A 20,534-nucleotide genomic window follows, 5' to 3' on the forward strand; every position below is an offset into this window, starting at 1 on the left:
AAAAAACATTGCCCCACTATCTTCCAGTATTATGAACCCTGGGCTTTTGATACTTCCATACTTCTGATGAGGTAATTTCTATAAGCAAAGGTAAAAAATGGAAAAACATGTAGATCCTACAATACTAAAGTATTCAAATATTACTTGGGGCAACCAAGAGATGGAAAGATAGTACTGCAAACGAAGACTGTGATTCATTTGAGCATCTGTCTGAGCAGTGCAGACTAGAGTGAGTATCCTTGTATCAAAGTCATTCATATTCAAAGAAACTAAAATATTCACTACAGTAATTTTGAGAAAAAAACCCAAGTTGGATCATAATACCAGTATTCAGCCAACCAGGACACTGACTTCCAAAATAATTTCATTAACAACTCTCTTTAACAACTCTCAAGCTATAGGAGTTTCTGAAGAGCTGCTTCTTCCCTCTGCCCAATATACACACCAACAAACACCGTTGTACTCATCATGCAAGTGGGACAAGTACAGCCCAAATACTACAGAAATAAAGATTATTTTGTTTTCCTCTCAAAATGCCAAGGAATTCAAGATTCACAGCTCAGGCTGGAGGAGGAACAAAAGAACATGCCATGGTAAACAGATGGGAGCCCATTGAGAGTCAATCTTCTGAAGCCTCAGGCATCACTGGTGCACGACAGCCAGAAAACATCAGACTAAAATTTTCAGCTTGTGTTCAGGAAGGATGGGATCAGGGATGGGATCCATTTTCATATGGTCTCCTTCCACCCTCACAGGTTAAGCAAATCTATTACAGAAGCACGGACAAAGAAAGAGCTATCTATATATACCAGTACTGCCCTTTCAGCAGCTTTTCTCAGAGACAGCAAGTTTGTACAACACTGGGGAAAATCAAAGCCACCTTGAATCAAAGAGATTAGCTGAGGCCACTGTTTCCAAGAGCTCCAGATGCCCTGGAGGTGGCCAGGCAGCCTAAGCCAACATCATCACACCCCTGACTAAGCTTCCCTAAACTCAGCTTGCTCCATCCTGCTGAATGCCAGAGACAGAACAAAAACCCCAAAACAGGAACACAAGCACAAAAGGTCAGAGCGTGCTGCCCACGGCTTTCTGCTCTGACAGAAAGCTATCACACCAACCAGTGTGGTTCCCTGGTTTCCTGTGACACTGCAACTGAAACAATCCCTGCTGCAGCACCATCTAGTCTTCAGATCTAGTTCTCCATATACAAGGATTTCATGATAAAAAGCTGTAACAGCACAGACAAACTTCCAGGAAACTCTACCTCTGAGGAAGACATCTTTTTATAGATGAATATCTGATTATGATAGCCAGTTAGGTTAGATAATTTCCATGTATTTTGGGCACCAACACAATAAAAAAGACTATTCAGTTTGTCACAAAATACCACAAAGCTCTAGAACATCAGTCCTGTGGATTTAACTACAACTGATTTTTGAGTTTGATAGCACACGTAATAATTACACTCTATTCAGTGTAGCTAGACAGCTATTAAAATAAAACTAAAAATAAAAGCCCAGTGCATAATTGATTTTAGAAACTTAATACCAAAAGGAGGAATTGAGGGAAACCGTTTGGTAGAAAGAAAAAGAAATAAAAATCTCTTACATCTATGAATAATGGGAATTCTGAGTCACATTAACTAATAAGAACAAACTTCTTCAGCACATAAGTCAAGGACTACCTTGGGGGAAAAAGAAGGGAGGCTTGGGGACACTACTTTGGGCTTAGAGGAAAGATAAGTTTGTGCAAAGTAGAGGGAAACAGCAGGGGATCAAATATAAGCAAAAACTACTTAATTATTGACATAACCTGTTTAAGTAGTGTGAGATTCCTGCTAAACAGCGATTTTATGAAGCAGGGCACCTAAGGTGCTTCAACACTAGTAGGGCAAATGTTAAAAGAGAAGTCACTAAGGACAGCATGGTAGCACCACGCTGTGGAGACCAGACTGCTCCTGTCCAGCCATAGGGAGCTCTTGTGTCAGTAACAGCATCTTCCTGCTGCATCTTTCCTCATCATTAAGGTAAAAATTAATCTGTGAAAAAATCTGTGATTACACACATTAATGAGGCAGGGAAAGGAGAAGTCTGACAGATGAAGTTCAGATAACTGCTGCAGGTCAACCCTTGCACACCCTGGACAGGGAAACTCCCTCTCTGCCTGAGCCAAGTCTTTGGCCTGGAGAGAGCATCTTCTCCCACCCCAGCACAAAGCAGGGCCAAATCAGACCAGGTTGCTCAGAACCTTGTCACACAGTACCTGCAGGACCAGGCTCATGGAAAAATCTGTGCCCTATGGAGCACCAAAACAAGACCTTTGAGCTGCAGACAACTTCACTAACACCTGAAGTACTCTCGATCACTGCCAGGTACAGAGCACTGCCTGCCACAGGGAAGGGGCTGGTCCAGCTCAGCTCTACTTGCAGAGGCCAAGGATTAGTTTAAAACTGGGACTTTGGGAGGGGAAAAAAAATTAAAGCAGAAAAAATTAAATAACCACCGTGGCATGAAAGCCAATAACCTTTTTACAGAATCACTTCCAATACCATCTCTTTAGAGCATAACTTACTTTAAAACTCTGCAAGATATGAAAGCACTGAGAGTCAAAAAAATCTTTAAAGCAATTTTTTAAAACTCTAGATAGCAAAATGTATTTCAGAATAGGGTATTTATTCATAGGAAGTTGTTCTGCCTACTTGAATTTTCAAGACTCAGCAGAAAACAAGAGTAAAAATATTCAGAGAGCACAGCAAAGGAAACATGTCCTTCGCTTGTTTTACTAGGAGGAAAACAAAAATCCAAATTACAAAACCCCCTTTCAAGAGCTCAATTCAGTCAGAATCCAACAATTCAGAGTTTAAATGTCTGGGGGAAAAAGAAGACAACCCTAAAGTACTTCAGAATTGCATTTCAGATGGCCATTCAGCAGTTCATCCTGTGCCACACTGCTCAATAAGACACTACAATTCATCTTATTGCAAAATTAATAAAATGAAATGGTGCAGTAAGGAATACTGCTATTTTCTTACTGACATTCTTTACCACAAATGAGGTTATAAACCAAGGTTCAAGTGCAATACATGTCATGAGTCCTGAATTAGCAAAGTCTGGGGAACAGAAAAAAAATTACTGCTTCTTAAATATGTTCTTGCTTTTTTTTTTTATTTTACAGTATCACTTTTTTTCCTAACTAAATATTTACTTGTTTTGAAAAAATAGTTTGATCCCGAAGTTGGGGTTAGGGGAGGGAATATAAAACCATCAACATAAATAATACCATTATCCACAACTTGGCCCAAATCCAGCAAGTTAAATTCACTCTGCCAGTTGCAGCCAAGTACTTGCAATTTAGTTTTAAGATTATTATTCTTAGCTGACAAAAAACCTCAACTGATTAACATGTAATGGCCATGCATTTATTCAGATGGTTGGTAAAAAAAAAAACAAAACAAAACCAGCCAAAAGCCATGAAGTTGTCATCACCAGTTTTTGAGTTATCAATTTTTTAAGAACTGGCATAAAAGAAAATTTTCAAGCTTAATAGATGTATTATGTTTTATTCAAATTGCAGCCAACACTGCCATAACATTTTATAGCTAAACGTGTTACTGTCACCCAGGGGCAGGAAACACTAACACTGATAGCAGATACTATGGCCAGAGCTCCCCTACAAAGATACATGATACTGCTGAGTATTGTTAAATCTGAGACAAAAACATGAGCATTTTTTAATAGATTTTTAAATAGTGACTGAATGGTTAAGATTAATGATTTAACAATGAATATCAAGAAGGAAGAGGAATATGAAAAATATTACCAATCTAGATCCATTGTAACCTCATTTTAGGCTCTGAAGGTGTCTAATCTGGAAGTTACAGAGTGTTTTGTTTCAAATTCATCAATCTGTTTCCTCCAAAAAGCCCATCCAGGTCATTTCAGCAAATCATTCAGATATACATCACTGAAACAGGAAAAGCATCACTTCCATAGAACAAGAAATCAGAGAAATTGTTGTGTCTATTAAAAAGAGGTACTCCTTTACACATGAGTTCATATGGGAATTTTCATGCCCAGCATTCTGGATTGGAGCTTAGAAATGAGATGTGTGTTATTGTTTGTTCAGAGGTGGATCCTCAAAAATAAATTCTGACCCTGATGTATGAGTTCATTCATGGAATAAGCTCATAAGGCACATCCCCATTGTCCTTTGTTCCTCCTCAATGTTTTCACCAAAGCTACAAAATTCTCAGTACATATAGCAAAATATGATATTGAAAAACCTTATTCCATTGATCTTCAATTGGATTCCTTTAATATTCCATATGGGAAAACAATAATCCATGAGTTGACAGCAAAGAAAAATTCTGCATCATTTGGTATAACTCATAAATGGTTTCCTGTTACTACAGCAATTAGGCATGAAAGGATGCTGTCTCGTGCAGTGCTAAATATAAACTTGGCTCTCAGCCCCTTCAGTCACATGCCCATCAGAAGGGAAAGCTGGCAAAGCACTGGTATGAGGTGAACAGAGGATGAGATAGAAAATTTCTCTACTACCCTGAAAAACTATGCCCAAACAAATACTCTGCATAAATACAAACAGAGTAGTATTTTTTTAATGTTCTCTGTAGCACTGTAGACAACTGCACAGTGATCATGTTCTATCACCCTCCCTGAAAAACCCTGATGTAGCAGAAGATATTATAATCTTTATTTGAAATTTCTGTTACATCTACTGGACCAAGTGCTGAACAAACTATGCAGAAGTGTCATTTGCTCCCTGGCTTCAGTCAACCTGTTCCCTTCTGAACAAAACCCAGGAGCGATTTCAGGCATTGTTCATTCCTGGGACCCCCTATGGTGACTGTACAATACACCTATCCTATTATCCTTTCCAAAAATGTGACAGACCATTCATATCCTCTCAAAGATGTTTAACAAAACAGAGAGACCTGAGGTGGAAATCCTCACAGGAAATCTAGGAAAAGCATAAAATGCAAGCAGGTATCCAGAGGCTAAAATCACTGTCTTCAACATTTAAGAGGGCTTTATCCCTGATCTAATCCCGATCTCTATCAGTGCCTTATAAATGTAAAAATCAGCACTTCCACTCAAGCAGGTTCATGCCAAAATAGGATTTGCAGTGGTTTACTTAAAAAGGTCTCAAACTGCAGTTGAAAAAAATTAGAAATAAGATGCCTGCCTCAAGATTCAAGGGGGTTAATCGGCTAAAATGATGACAATGCAGAAAGGACTTGCAGCTTGTAACAGAAATGCAGGGTAAGCATAGAAATACAGAATTTGAGTTGTCTCCTTCAGAGAGAAATGGAAAATGTCAGAAAAACAGCTGAAGTGTTAGTATAAAAGTGCCAACAACATGGTTACATTGATAGGAGAGTGAGCAGGAACAATAATGTGGTATTCTGATCTGTGTGTTCCAGAAGTGAATGACTATATTATTATTTAATGAAAATATAAAAAATAAGGTACTTGAGAACTGTCAAGAAAAACTTGCTATAGCAATTCCCTGACTGGAAAGAGCCATCCTCAGAGTCAAAATTCTCTGCCTCAAAAAAACAAATATTCATCCTCTCAAGAGGTTGGCTCTCCTTCCCTCCTCACCCTCTCCATTTCAATGCTCGAGGACTGCAGTGAGTTCCCAGGAGCCAGAGGAGGAACACCTCCCAGTGGCATAGCAAACTGTTCCATCTTCAGATGAATGAATCTTCCCCTGGGATTATTAACCCCCTCTCCACTAGATTTGGAAGCAACGCCAGGTGAGTACTTCTGACTAACATTCGAATGAAATTAATTTAATCCAAATATACTCGTCTAACTGTTTCAGTAAGATGAGGTGCCGGCACTTCTCTATCAGCACTGATTTTTCTTGGGCCTCTCTGGTTCAAGGCAGGAATCTATCCATCATTTCACCAGTTTGCAGTTGAGCAGAGCAGCAGTGGAGCAACAGTGCTGAACTGGAAACAAGACCACGGTATCTGTGTATTATCAGGGTGTGAGATTAGGCTTCTGCCTGTCCTCTGTGACAGGTTCCTGTAAGAGGACAAGAAAAGCAGTTCTGTGGGACACCACCAAAGATTTGTTAACAAGAATTATCAGCACTCTGTGCACAATCTGATCTGATCTATTGGAGGACTTTCATCGCCTTCAAATAGAGCTGTGTTAGGCATCACTGATGTCTACACGAGTGCTCATGAAATATCTAGGGAGTTATATACACAATTACAGTATCCTTTATTTGATTATGTTCCCCCCAGGCCCTGTTTCAAAAAGAAGTCTGAGAAGCTGGCAAGAGATGAGCTTATTTATTCCCACCCCTCCTCTTCCCTATGCCCTGCCCCCACCTGCCCAAAACTATACTTGTTTCCCTGGGAAAGAAGGGGAGTGAGAAAAAGGTATTAAGAACAGCGTATTGCATTGGCTGTCAAGCCCAGGCATATGATCTGGTACTTGCAGCCACCAGCACATTCCCCAGGAGGACAAAGCTCACCTATGCAGCACCCAGGATAACCACAACGCTCCCTTCTCCACTGCCCTGGCACAAAACTGAGTGTTAGTAGCAACATGAGGGGCTTGTGCCTCAGAGCAGACATAGTGGACCAGGTCCACACTATATATTCTCTGGATTTTTCAAACACACTTGGTGTTTATACTGTCATTTTCAGGCACAGAATGTGAGGTTTTACCCTTTGCAGAACCCAAGGGTCTTGAAGTGAAAAAAAGTCATTTGGTTAATACTACGAGAGATGCTTACTGTCAGAGCAAATCCAAGGCCAGCAACAGCAGTGCTACCCACAGTCCCTGGTATCAGCAGCACCCGTACTCAGTCAGACAACAAACCTTCCCACAGCCACCATCACCCACAGCCTGCTGCAGCAGTGCAGGAACAGCAGGTGGGTGGCTGGTAAATCGTCTTTGGTGGGACTATTTTTTTCCTTTAAGAGAATTCTACTATGACGTTTACAGAAAGTTGAAGATAAACTGCTATTACATCACATACCATTAAGTACCAGCCTTTTCGTACGCAGGAAGTTTCATTCCCTGCCTGAGGACGAGCTTGGAAGCAAGCACAACTGCAGAAATAAGCTCTTCTCTGAAATAATTTCAAATGCATGTAGAGTTTATTGCTTTTCATCTGTCTCAGAATTAAAAGAGCTACCTAGAATAAAAGAGACAGAGAGATAAACTGAATGATGTTCAAACATTTTGTTACAGACTCACATTAAGTGTAATTACATTCCTCCAAATTTTTCATTGCATTGGGGCAATAAAGACAAAGTATGAGCTGCCCTGAAGTCCTTAAGAAACTATTCATACCCGTCAGCCAAAGGAACACCATAAGAAACCACTGACAATTTAAGTTCCAGCCATAAATTACACTCAGATAATTTGTACCTCTCTATATAAATGCCTAACGAATACAGAATGCAGTAGCAATGAAGCTATTCTTAACCCTTCACCTGCTGCTACAGGTAGTGCAGTAGATTCATCACTTGGGTACCTTCTTCCCACATTAACTTAGTAAAGCTTCATTTATGAAACTAGTCTGACTTCCCCATTTGACTCTCTGCATAGTCAAAGCCAAGCCACAAGAAAAGACTGTTTATCTTTGGCAAACAGCTGAAGGAGTGAATATAATGTAAAAACAGATAAAAATCACTTTACATGGAACTTCACCTAAGGTATTTTCTTTTGGCTTTTATGTTATAATAATATGGAATATCTGATGGGTTGTTATGCAGCTGCATTATGCAATAATTTACTCTGCATGTGAATTTTAAGTTCTAATTAAAAAAAATCACTGTTCACAAAAATATATAAAATTATTAATATTGGTGGTTTTGTAAATAAAGTAATATAAGTAAGGAGAAGCAGAAGAAAAAGACCACTGTGCTCTACTCTTCCTATAAGTAAGTGAACAGTTCTGACTAAGGTCACTTTTAATTCTTTCAACCAATTGTCTTTATTCTGCAAAACAAAAAAGGAAAATCCTTCTCTGAACCAGTGTTTCTGCAGCCTTTGGGAAGCACGAGGCCTCCCTCAGGAGGATTCAGTTCCAAATGCACCCCTGCAGCTTCCAGCTGCAGAGCCAACACAAGCTTCAGCTCACGTCACACCCCTGCAAGTGCCAGCTGTGCACACACTCCCCTAAAGCTGCTTCGGGACCTCTGCTTTATGAAGAACTACACATCTGGCCTTTTCATTTAATCCCACTGTTTCTCAACTTTCCCAGGAAACTACCCAATGCCAGTTCATGTAAGACAGTGTTCCTCCACTTAGGACAGTCTTTGTTTTTCAACTTTGCGCATTTTCCCTTTTCCACTGCCAGGATTTTTTCACCTGTCCTTTTGTCACAGCTTCAGTGTAAGTGGACAGCAGACTTCCATGAGTGCTGAAATTGTGCCCTTCTCCTCCAGTTCTGTTAATCCGCTTCAGAATCAGTAAACTACGAATGTGAAAGCACAGCTGATTCCAAGTTTTCTGCACACACAAGCCTGTTTCATTTTCTACATGTGAGAAAATCTGGAATCTAATCTATTTAATAACCCTTTCCCCTTGGCAGTGGAGAAAGTATGCTGTGCCACTAGTGTACCGCCTGCATCAGTGACACAACTGCAATGCCACTATTTACTGGAAAACTAAATCTACAACCCTCCATTTTTTCATGCTGTGAGATGGAGGCTTATCATAGTATGCCTCAAGCATCCTCCTCTCCTCCCTCCACTTCTCCAAAATCTGTGCAATGTTTACACAACCCCTTTTCCAGCAGCAAGGAAGGGGACGGATCCAGGCTGAGGACGCCTCTTGCAGTGCTGAAGCAAAGTACTGTGTATTGCAGGGGGCAGCCACTCAGACCAGGATGAATAATTCTGGATAGAGGGCCAGAGGAAGGGAGAGACAGCTCCCTTCCTAGTCACAAGACAAATTTTGAGGTAAAAAATATAATTGCTAGTACTTGACAAAACTACAAAAGTAATCCAGGAGATCAAAGCAGTATTGCTCACTTGTGCAAGTCACTGCACGTGCTGTCAGTGACAGATCCCAGAACAGACTCCCGGGTGAGGCACAAAAACCTTCATGGCACTTCCATGAGAAAACAGGAAAAACAGAACCTTATAAGGCCAAATACAAAACCGCACCTGGAAGTGATCTAAAGTCACACTGCTGCTGCAATGGGTGATTTGATTCTTTTCCTCCTGTCCCTAAATTCCCTCCTGATTATTTATTTGGCACTTCTTTATTGTGGCACTTGACCTCAGTCAGGTACACAGCCAGGCCCAGAGAAGAACAGCAGTGCATGGAAAGCAGAATCAAGGCTTTCACATCAAGAAGTTTTCAGGACAGGGGGAAAAACAGAACATAACACGAGTGAAGCCAGCGGTAAATCTCCATGGACAAGTCACGTCTTCTACACATCACCTCATCCACAGTTCATCTAGGCCTGCTCTCACACCCTGTGGGAAATCCAGGAGAATGTTTTTCCTCCATGGCTGGGAAGGAATAATAAAAGTGAGCTTTTGGTTTTGGGGGTCTTTTGGGTTTTTTTTTAACTGAGCTTTCAACACAGGGTCAGACCTAAATCACAGTAAAGCTCAGCCATATTAGTGTGCAACTGCAAAAACTGATATAAGCATGGAAACAAGGCAGAAATGATAGGTTTCTAGCATCCAACCCTGAGAAGCAATCCAACAGTGAAAACTTTACAAATCCAAAGACTGTATTTCTTTCTTTCTGATAAACCAGACCCAATAAATGAGGAAAAAACCAAGTTACATAGATTTCCCACTGAAAAAATTTTCAACCTGGGTCACTTGTGCTTTATCAGAACTACAAATGCATCTTTGGTACATTCCTTCTGTTCAGGGAGGGTGACATAGAATTGCAAGAAGTGTGTCTGACATTTGCAAAAGGAAAAGGTCACCAGGCCGATTATTTCTAACACCACTGTCACTTTTGCAGTTACCTATTCGCTTTATTTACTTTATTCCATAAAATAATAACTGGGGAAGAGGGGATGGATTTCAAGCTGCTCTCCCATCTCTTCACTCTGTCAAAAATCTTTATTAGGCAAGATGGGTTGTGGATCTAGTTGAAAATTCTTACAACTCTTAATCTTGAATAAAACAGTTAATTTTACATTTGTAACATCACATCTTTACTTTGCTTTGTGAAAATCAGCCTGTTGCCAGAACTTACTGAAGCCAAGAAACAGCTGGATAAAAAGGTTAAACATAACCTGAAAATACAAGCTGATGGTATTTGAAAGAGCAGCTAGCTAAAGAAATTGGTTTGTTCCACACACGTTTCTCTCCAGTTTTCCACAGAATCAAACAAAGCCAATAAAACACAATTTCTACCCATTCAGATTGTTATGAGAGATGGGATAATATCCTCATGGAGACTGACAATTCACACTTCCAGTATAAGACAAGTTATAGCAAAAATTAAAAGCTATGGGAAAAGAGTTACTTTAACAGTACAACAACCAGAAATTGATAATGTCTAAAGACAAGAAGAACTTAGTAGGTCAAAATGCAACAATTAATTGTTGGTTCACAGGAAGCATTTGGACCTGAGCTTTGTGGCAATACGACTTTACATACAGCAACACAACCCAAAGCACAGACCTCTCTCCATGGCATGGACAAGAGTCACATAGAATCACATACGATGCCCTGTGTCTCCTCCTAACCCTCTGAAGGCTTCCCAGAATATTTTGAAAGAACTGCTGGTGCCCAGCCAACAGGTCCCAGGGTATCTCCAAGAAGTGAGCTTGGGGAACCAGAGCCTGGGCCACTACAGGCTCCTCTCAGTTCAAGTTGGTCTTACTGTAGAAGACTTTTTGTTTTAAACTTTCCCACTCTTTCTGAAATTAAAAAGATTTTTCAAAGCTTTGTCCTTCCCCCAGGTCATGCAGGAGCCTTTCACCAAGATCACTGCCAAACAGTAAGGTATGTTTTAATTCTGGAAATGCCTGTGCTCCTGACATCCTAAAAACCATAAAGTATTTAAGAGCATTGAGGAAAGGTTTTATTCCTAGGTACAAGGAGTAGGAGAGAATAAAACAAACCACCTGCTTCTTATAACCGCTTTAAGCTAATAAGAGAGTTGATACAGAATATGCCTCATCTCAAAACACATAATCTTAAATATGTTCCTATCTGCCCTTTTAATTATCTAGAGAAAAATATGTGAGTTAAAAAAGAAAAAGACCTGTTGGAATTTACCAAAAGAATCTCAGTTTGTCAAAATAAAATTTAATAAAAACTCAAAAAATACCCAAAAAGGAATGAATATGATGAGTGCATCACAAACAAGTGGAAAATGGCAACTGATGCAGCAAAAAACGTGTAGCAACATCAGTATGTATTATGACTGGTAGATATTTTAATTATTAACATATAAATATCTAAGAATTCAAAGTAAATGAACACTGGAAAAAAACAGCTATGGTTTTATATCCCATAGTTTGGAAGGAAACATGCACTCTGCTGGGTTGAAAACAGTATTTTGTGGGCTTTAAAATGCTCCCCATGTTTCAGAGGAAGCATTTGTTTCAGGCATGGGTTAGTCACATCCCAAAAGCTTCAACGGGCTCATTCAGTGTTAAAGGAAGTTCTCATACAGAGCAACAAAACAGAAATCAGAACACATGCTTTCAGTTTTTGAAATAACACCATGCTAATTTAGGGATAAAGAAAGGAAGGGGGGCATGAAGCAGCTCACACATTCCTGTCCAGCTTTCCCCATATGAGCCATTCTTGTAAAATAATAAACAACAGCAGAGCTATCCAAGATAGCTTCCTTAAGTACTCTGCTTGCATTACATACTTATCCCATTTTTCCATTTACTTCTTGTTTTTAGAAAAGATTTTCTCCCAGAGACACTGCCTCTGTAGTTCCGTATTTGGATTGATTAAATAATAAGACTGACTAAAGCTATGAGTTTTCAGTTGAATGAGTCAGCCTTAAATAATTTCTTTCTTAGAGTAACTGGTAGATTTTATTTTCTTCTAATTTATGTTACACTCTGGAACAGTACCTCTGTGCTCACAGAATAAACATGATCCATTTCATTCATGCCTGTTACAGGGAGAGCTAAATGTTTTGAATCTATCACTCTGAGAGGTTTACGTGGCATTGTAAGTAAAAGCTGCATTTCAAGTGATTTTTCCTAAAAGGACCAAAATCAAAAGCACCCTTTGTACCAGATAGGATAGTTATTGGGAGACAGATTTTCCTTTTAGCTATAAAATGTATTATTTTAAACAAGACACAGTTGAAGAACAATGGCTCAAGATTCAGATTTTTTTCTGATTCATGATTTAAAAGTCATTTGTACATGACACCTATTTTGTACTCATGACATGCTTAAACACATGCAAAAGACAAAACAAATTTTAATTGGAGCAATCTTATTTTACATTTTGTAGGGAAGGACAAAGGTAACTAACTAAAGAATGACATTTTGTAACAATAATATTATTTCTGCATTATATTTGGACCACGTATTTAATGCACACCACTTTACAAGGAAAAAGCATAAAGTAGCTGACACTGAGCTTCTTCAAATAAATGGAGCTGTTTCACAATCTGAAATCTCTGATCAAATTATTAACTAGAAACTATGGTATAGCTCAGGAGTTTCCACAGGACCCGGACTTGAAACACTTTGGTCACATTAAATCTCTGAAGATGTGGATCACTGAAATTCTTGAGAAGGAAGGCTTTATATGAATATGAGCAGAAACTGTGTACTTCTATTTCTTGCAGCACTCCATGCCAACTGCACCAAAACAAGCAAGCGGGAAGTCTGTCAAACCAGCAGCCTGCTGGCCTTATGCAACACAGGTCTCAGCAAACACACTCTTCTGCTTGGAGTTTTTTTACTGTACCAAAATCATCGGTCGTCTCTGGTGACACTACCTCCTCTGCTGGCTTCTCAAGTGGTACCAGTGGTTTAGGATACCTGCATGCTACAACGATTTTTCAAAAGCAAAACAGCAATAATTCATTATTTAAAATCTTCCAATCAATACTGGAGTGTCTGCCAGCAAGGAAAGATCCTTTATAAATATTAGGATTTCTCTAGGTTTTACAACAATTTCACTTGAATGTTTGCAGGCTTTCCTCTGCAAAAAACATACAGCAAGTTTCTGCATGTAAGCAGAGAACTCCAACTAGAACCTGCTTTAAGTTACATGAGCAAGTAAAATTTCAGAATATGGAAGCAAATCAAACCACAATAGCAAAAACAACGTGAACTTCAGAAAACAGTACCTTGCTGCAGGTGGTTCAGAGGTAGCCAGTTACATCTGACATTTTCAGAAATCAGTTTCAGAATAGTTTTACCATCAATGACCAAGCACCAATTTTCTTGTTTATGATATTAAACCTCCGCTGCTAGATTACAGAACAGTTTGGGTTTGAAGGGATCTTAATGATCATCTAGTTCCAACCCCAAGGGACACCTTCCATTAGACCAGGTTGCTCAAAGCCCCATCCAACCTGGCCTTGAACACTTCCAGGAAAGGGGTATTCACAGTTTCTCTGGGCAACCTGTGTGAGTGTCTCACCACTCTCACAGTAAAGAATTTCTTCCTAATACCTAATCTAAACCTACCCTCCTCCAGTTTAAAGCCATTTCCCCTTCTCCTATCACTATACGTCCTTGTGAAAAGTCCCTCTCCAGCACACTTGTAAACACTCTTTATGTACTGGAATATGCTGTAAAATATCCCCGGAGCCTTCTCTTCTCCAGGCTGAACAACTCTAACTTATTCAGCCTGGAGAATAAGAGCCTGAGGAGAGACCTCATCGCAGTCTGCAGATTCCCCAGGAGGGGAAGAGGAAGGGCAGGCACTGATCTCTCCTCTGTGGTGACCACCGACAAGACCCAAGGGCATGGCCTGAAGTTGTGTCATGGTAGGTTTAGGTTGGGTATCAGGAAAAGATTCTTCACCCAGAGGGTGACTGGGCCCTGGAACAGGCTCCCCAGGGAAGTGGTCACAGCACCAAGCCTGACAGAATTCAAGAAGCATTTGGACAATGCTCTCAGGCACACGGTGTGACTTTTAAGAATGTCCTGTGCAGGGCCAGGAGTTGGACTCAGTGAACCTGATGGGTCCCTTTAAACTCAAAACATTCTATGATTCTGTGTTTCATGAGGTTCACATGTTAAGGAAACTGATCAGTAGTGCCAGTGCAACACTTTTCCTTCTGCGCTCTGCCTTCATGAGAGGGCTCCATGACTTTGGGCAGGAGCTGAGAGGTATATTAAAAAAAAAAAAAGTTTCAAAAGCAAAAAAAAAGTAGCACATCTTTCCATCTGAAACATGACATTCCTTTCACCACCAGACCATTTTTGACTCAGCAGTGAGATTAGCCCTAGTCCTGGTGTACCCTGTGATGGTTTAGAACATAAAGGGACTCACACAGGCAGGCTGGCAAGAGTTTGTCATTTCACCAGCTTGACAGGGCACTTGGAACTTGTGAATTAGACACTTGCCAGCAGTCTGCCAGAAGACATTTTCCTAGAATAGCAATTAAATAGCAGAGTTTAAAAAGTTTCTTGACCCCTAGGTCACAGAAAGGGAGAAAGAGGTAGATGATCTTCCTCCAGACACAGCACAGAGTTTGCCTGCATATTTTCGGTCCGTAAAGGAGAGAGCCAGAGAACACTCCCCACCAGGTGCCATGGGACCTGTCAAAGCACAACAGCAAGATCAATTCCTCTTCTCCCAGTTCAAGGGGTCTCCACAGGAAACCTCACATTTGCACTGTGAAATCACTCTTCAAACAAGACAAGTACTTCCATAAGGACTGAATTAAGTTTTGTTGTTTTAGCACAGATTAAGTTCTAACAAAAAGAGGTACTAAAATCCAAGTGGTTCTAAACCACCATGGCAGATGAACCGGTTTGCTCCTATTAGCAAGAAGTATCTGACTCATGCAACAAAGGGAATCTTTTTCACAGGAGATTATGTTTTGAGTGTCTAAAAACCCAAGCGAAATCCATTTGCCTTTGATGACATTTGCAGTCTTTTGAATTAACTTTTCTTTGTAAAGCTGTGGAAGTAGAGGCACATAGGTTCAAACATTCCCTCAGCTACTCCAGTAAACTGGAGAGCTCATTAATTTAACACCAGATCATAAGCCAGAGAGGTATAATTACTTACCAAAGTAAGACTTTACCCAACAATGGCTAAAACCTTGCTAATTCTCTCAGAGATTCTGCCTCAGCTGTCAGCCTGACTGAATGAACAGAGGTGGAGCCTTTTACCTGCACACTATTTTGGATTTTTTTAACAAGAATAAGATGCAGTAACTTGATCTTATAAACAGTTTTCTATTGGAATGTGCTGGTTTGGTCAGATTATTGTGTATGGTATGACATACCAGTGCCTTCAAAGAGAATCTAGCTAGAGACTGCATTCTCCAAGACCTGCAATTTAAACAACAAAACCAGCTGTCAAGACTGCATTGCTATGGTGTTTTTGCATGTCTTCCAGTTCATACTAAACCTCAATCAACAGAGAAACAAGAAATTCCACTTCAAAAGACCTTTTATTTAGAGATCCCATCACAAAAGTCTTCCATTTAAAATATAAAATACAACTGGGTGCTTTCAAGGAATTGTGTTCAATGTACATACATCATGTTAAAAACACCCATTTTATGTATTATATACACACATATATATAGTATATGTATTTTATGTACATGTACACAAAAATAGGAAAACAGGAATTGTTTTCCCATCTTTGCCACAGAAGATGTGAAAATAATGGAATCTCTCACTGTCAAGATCTGAGATTTCTTAGAGGCCCTAGACACCACCATGTTAGTATTATTAATGAAAATCAGTTATATCTGGGCTCAAGAATATTGTAATACAGCACAGGTAAGACCAATAGTACCCTAAGAAGAAATAAAGGCACAGCAGATGTGTCAAATTCAGTATTTCTTATGTAAACAAGTCAAACCCTTTTGTATTTTTTCTCCTCGTCATCAGGTTTGCTGCACTGCTTACAAGTGCAGCTTTCTTGAATTATCTCATATCATGCATTGGAAATTAAAGGTAAAACCCCCATATATAAGCCCCTTAAGAAAGAAGTTACATCTTCTTCCTAATACTGTTTCTGTCAATGAAATATTGCTATAGAAGGTTAGAGGCATTAAATCATTCTTCGCACTGCCTGTAAGATTTTACACATTCATCTCCACCATGAAAGAAAGAAACAACTGCAAGGAAGATTTGACTGTCTGTTGCCAACAAAACTAAGCCTTGATTATGGGGCATCACTTCTACAAACAGTAAGGCAGTACTATCAGACTTAAAATGAACTCACCTACTTACTACTTCAGTGTTCCTGTAACTATGAAACAGAAATATACAAATTACTTGGATTCAACATGTCCACATGTATCATCTCCTACTACTGTGGCTGGGTGTGGCTGACAGGTTTACAAGAAATACAAGCTAGAATTTTAAAACTTTGTTTCAAATCTCTTCCTGGGAAAATGTGAGACCTTATTCAGCTTTCCAAGATCGGAAAGGAAAAAAAAAAAAAAAAGAGACTTCAATGCAGAAGGAAAACTAAATCCAGATGAGAAGGATTTGGAGCTGTCTTCAGAAAGAACAGCTCAGTGATGTTTCGACTACACTTTAAGATAGTAAGGTACAGATTATAGTCCAAATCAGGACAGTTTTCAAAACATTTTCTGAGAACTATTAAATCAAGATTCAGTTTCACAGTCTTCCCCTCAGGTTCTATGCAAAACACATCTATTAATTAAACTCAGGCTCTCAGTTATCACATGCTCACAGACAGAGCTCCGTCTACTGATGCACTTAAATAAACAGCAGAATCCCAGTGTTTATTAATAAGCTACACTGTTTAACCGGCTGCTAGTGCCCAGCATCTGGAAGCTCTATAAATATCCAGGTAAGACAGGTGACAAGTAATGGCAGGAACACAGTCACAAACCTCTCCCCACCTACAGTTTTTGTGACTGCAGTGCAAACAGATGTTTTAGGTTTCAAAAACGCTTCAGAAACTCACCTAACTTACAGGTTAGAGCTACGACTCACCTACCTGAGGACTGTCCTTCAGCGTAGCGGCCGCAGCAAGGGATGGGTTTCCCCGCAGCCTCTGCCATTAGCGGAGGCCACAGATAGTGTGTCCTGTCATATTTCGCGCTAGGGCAATTAGGTGATGGAACTGCATCCTTCTGGTGGTAGGCCTGGGAATGGGCTGAGGAACTTGCCCCATTTGGTTCTTGATGTGCCCAGGTCTCCCCATATTGCTGACAGCTTCCCCTAGCTGATATGGGGTCTGTTAGGGCACAGAAGAGGTAGTGAAGGAAGAAGGTCAAAACTTAACCCAGTAAGGACTGTGTTATGAAGGATACGGACTAAGACCTCACTTTCCATAAAGAATTATGAAAAGATCACAGGCACAAGACAAGCTTAAGCACAGTGGCAAGACTGCATAGGCATTTCATGATCAAGGAGAGACTGATTTTTCAGACTCAAACAGGACACGGGAATTACTCAGTAGGAAGAGAATTTGAAGGTTGCATTTGGATCACTTTCATTGGAAACCAACACAAAAGTATAACTAGCAAACTCAGCTAAAGAATCAGCAACCGAGAGCTACAGCATGCTGCCACTGAATGAGAAGATTGAGAAGAAACCCAGCATCTCTAAAACCATTTGACTTGACTGAACTCATGAGATGTAAAAACCAAAAGTGACACTAATCGACTGGAGAAAGTACTTGGAAAGCAAGGCACAAATACCTTTCCCCTCATCTCCTACTCACACTCACAACCAGCATACCTATTCAGATCATTCCTAGACAGTCACTACAACAGGAAAGAACAATCACACAAAATATTACATAATAAACATAATAAAGCATTTTGAGTACACAATATGAACATGTAGCTCAGAAATTCTCTAATTTTCTTTCCAGAACAGTCCTTCTATCCACTTTCTCTTCTTCTGGCCCTCCTTAGTGTTGAGAGTGATGATACATATCCAACAACCCTCAAGAGCCTGGTTCTACATTCATTGCCTTTCTTAACATAAAATCTGAACTCTGACAATATCAATCCTCTACAGAAAACAGCTATGGGCAATAGTTTCAAGATAAGGGTTTTTTTAATTTCTATTCAACAGACTTACTAGAAGCCCTTCTAGGTTATGATTTTTCTTTTTCCACAACAGAAGAAAAAACAGAATTTCTGAGATTTAAAAGCTGACTGACAGCTGTTATCATTTTGCAGTCTGGTAGAAAAAAAAAACCCAACAAACCACAAAAACATGAATGGAGCTGGCTAAAGGAAAAGGTTATCTACAAAAAAGCCTTATCAAGCTACTAGACGGGCAAATCGAGAATCTGACTCCAAGGACTGAGGTCCGGTGGCGCTGCAACACTTTGTGAAGCCTTTACCTGTGAGACTACGGAGCCCACAACTGAGATTTTGCTGAAACGATCTCTCCAGTGAGATCAACGTTTACAGTTTCAGGCACAGTGAACTGCAATTTCTACTGGTGGAATAAATTTGCAGTTTACTAATGAGATCCCTTGCAGTAAAGTCTCTAAACTCAAACTAATGCTTTTGGCACTTTGTGCTTCTAAATCCTGAATCATCAGAAAGTCAGAGTATGTTACAGAAATAGACTCTCATATTATAACTAATGGCATCTGAGCAACAAGATATTAAATAGGACCATCTGTTGATTAATCTCTGTATAAACCTTGAGACATTATATTGAAATACATTTTAAAGTCTCATTTTGATATCCACCACATGATCCTCTGGGTACACAGCTTCCTCCTGTTTCACCTGAGCAATAACTGATGAGACAAACTCACACAAAAACCTCATACCAAGAACCCTTCAGAAGCTGAGAAGGATTTACTAGGGAAGAGTGTTAGTTGTTAGTATTCAAAAGTTAGTGTCGACTTACAGCTCAAAGCACACTACCCTCTATGTTGGAAAACAAATACAATTGACTCACTTGCTACAGAACAGAAGCGCTGCTCCCAAAATGAACCGCTTAAGTGAACTATTCTTGCTCTGACTAGAAACACTAGTGTTTACATGCAAGTGTGCTATAAACAAAACCGTAGAGGTACCTGAAAGGTGTCTGTCTCTTCACAAAAGCAGCATTTCTACAGCTGACCGCTGGACCTGTTCTCTGCCCACCCAAGACTTCTTTCAGACAACTACAGAAGAGCCACCAAGCACAGAAATGCCCTTTCCAAGGGCATGCCACTATCAAAGTCAGAAAGAGGCCTAGATCAAATGCACACTGATCTCTTAAGTACCTGCTATCATCTTCGCTGCAATAGGGATTGTAAATTACAGCTAAGGATCAGAACCAGGAGTAAGAAGGCTGTAATTAAGAGGATTTGGTTTTGTCACGTTTTGATTTGTTTAAGGAACAGTGTCAAGTTGGCAAGAACAGTTGGATCAGAGGAAAAAAATCACTGTGAATTACTTCAGTTGGCTTTGCATAGCACTGTATTCAGAGATACAACTGTAAACCTCCCCAGCACAAACACACCTTCCCGCACAAGAACCAACACTTCCACGAGGCAGTGTCGGCAGCTCTCCGTGCGGGGAAGTGCAACTCATGAATGAGCTCTGCGAACAGCAGCCGCCCAGAGCCTCTTCAGAGGTCTGAAATCAATTTACTGCTGCCCTGGTGTCAGGAGGGTTTTATGAGACACACTTTCCTACTCCCATTCCGAAACAATGGCCACGCGCGCCTCTCCGAAACACCTGGGGAAATGACAGACACACTGAGGATTTGGCACGCTGGGTCCACTTCTGAAGGTGCTGCGGATGCTTCTGGAAACTAAATTTCAGGTCGTGTGCCCCCATTTAGACCCGATTAGTGTAACACACATGGGCGTGCGCCTCTCGGTGCCTTGTCCTGCTGGAGTTTCCTACTCGCCCGAAGGAGTCGCTTGGGCGAAGGCGGGAGGAGCCCCAAACTTCGGGGGCTCCGTCCCAGCTCCGGCCCGGCCCTCCCTCCCCCGCCGGGCTCGGGGCGGGTCGCGGCTCACCTTGGGCGATGGCGATGGACTCGAAGCGGTGCAGCTCCCGCAGCAAGCAGCTTCGCTCGGTGGAGTGCAGGCTGTAGATGAAGTCGCGGGCCCCCTGCGCCGTGTTCAGCGCCTCCATCGGCTCCTTCTTGGGGTGGGTGCCGAGCGCCCGCGACCCCCGCGGCAGGAGCAGCCCCTCGGCGCCGCCCCGCAGGCTACACAGGCGGCGGCGGCAGCAGCACCGCGGGCCCCTCAGCGAGCCCAGGCAGGACCAGGGCACGGCGGCGGCGGCGGCGGCACCGGCGGGGCCCCCCGGCCGCCCCAGCAGCAGCGCCGCCCGGCCGAGCCACGCCGACATGGAGCCGGGCAAGGGCGCGGCCCTCGGGCCGCCAGAACTGCCCGCGGCCGAGTCCCCCCGGACCGCGCTCCCGCGGCCGCTCCGCCGGTG

The 20,534-nt window shown here is 41.1% G+C and overlaps 1 protein-coding gene across 3 annotated transcripts in view; it reads right to left on the minus strand.

The window, feature by feature from the left end:
* TMEM65 (transmembrane protein 65) overlaps positions 1 to 20,471 on the minus strand; it is a 31,684-nt gene extending 11,213 nt beyond the window's left edge. The window contains exons 1-2 of one of the 3 annotated variants that reach the window (XM_027684339.1): positions 20,108 to 20,471; positions 12,917 to 12,997 (exon numbers count right to left, since the gene is read on the minus strand). In XM_027684339.1, the coding sequence (XP_027540140.1) occupies positions 12,917 to 12,997; positions 20,108 to 20,444 (418 nt within the window). In that variant the 5' untranslated portion in view covers positions 20,445 to 20,471. Of the gene's footprint in view, positions 1 to 12,916; positions 12,998 to 17,119; positions 17,360 to 20,107 lie in introns of all 3 variants that reach the window. The other 2 variants (XM_027684338.1, XM_027684340.1) reach the window with 2 other exon arrangements.
* Between the last annotated feature and the right edge of the window lie 63 nt (positions 20,472 to 20,534).

This window comes from Neopelma chrysocephalum, unplaced genomic scaffold (genome assembly GCF_003984885.1).
Source record: "Neopelma chrysocephalum unplaced genomic scaffold, ASM398488v2 Primary Assembly neopelma1_66, whole genome shotgun sequence".
NCBI classification, from domain to species: Eukaryota; Metazoa; Chordata; class Aves; order Passeriformes; family Pipridae; genus Neopelma; species Neopelma chrysocephalum.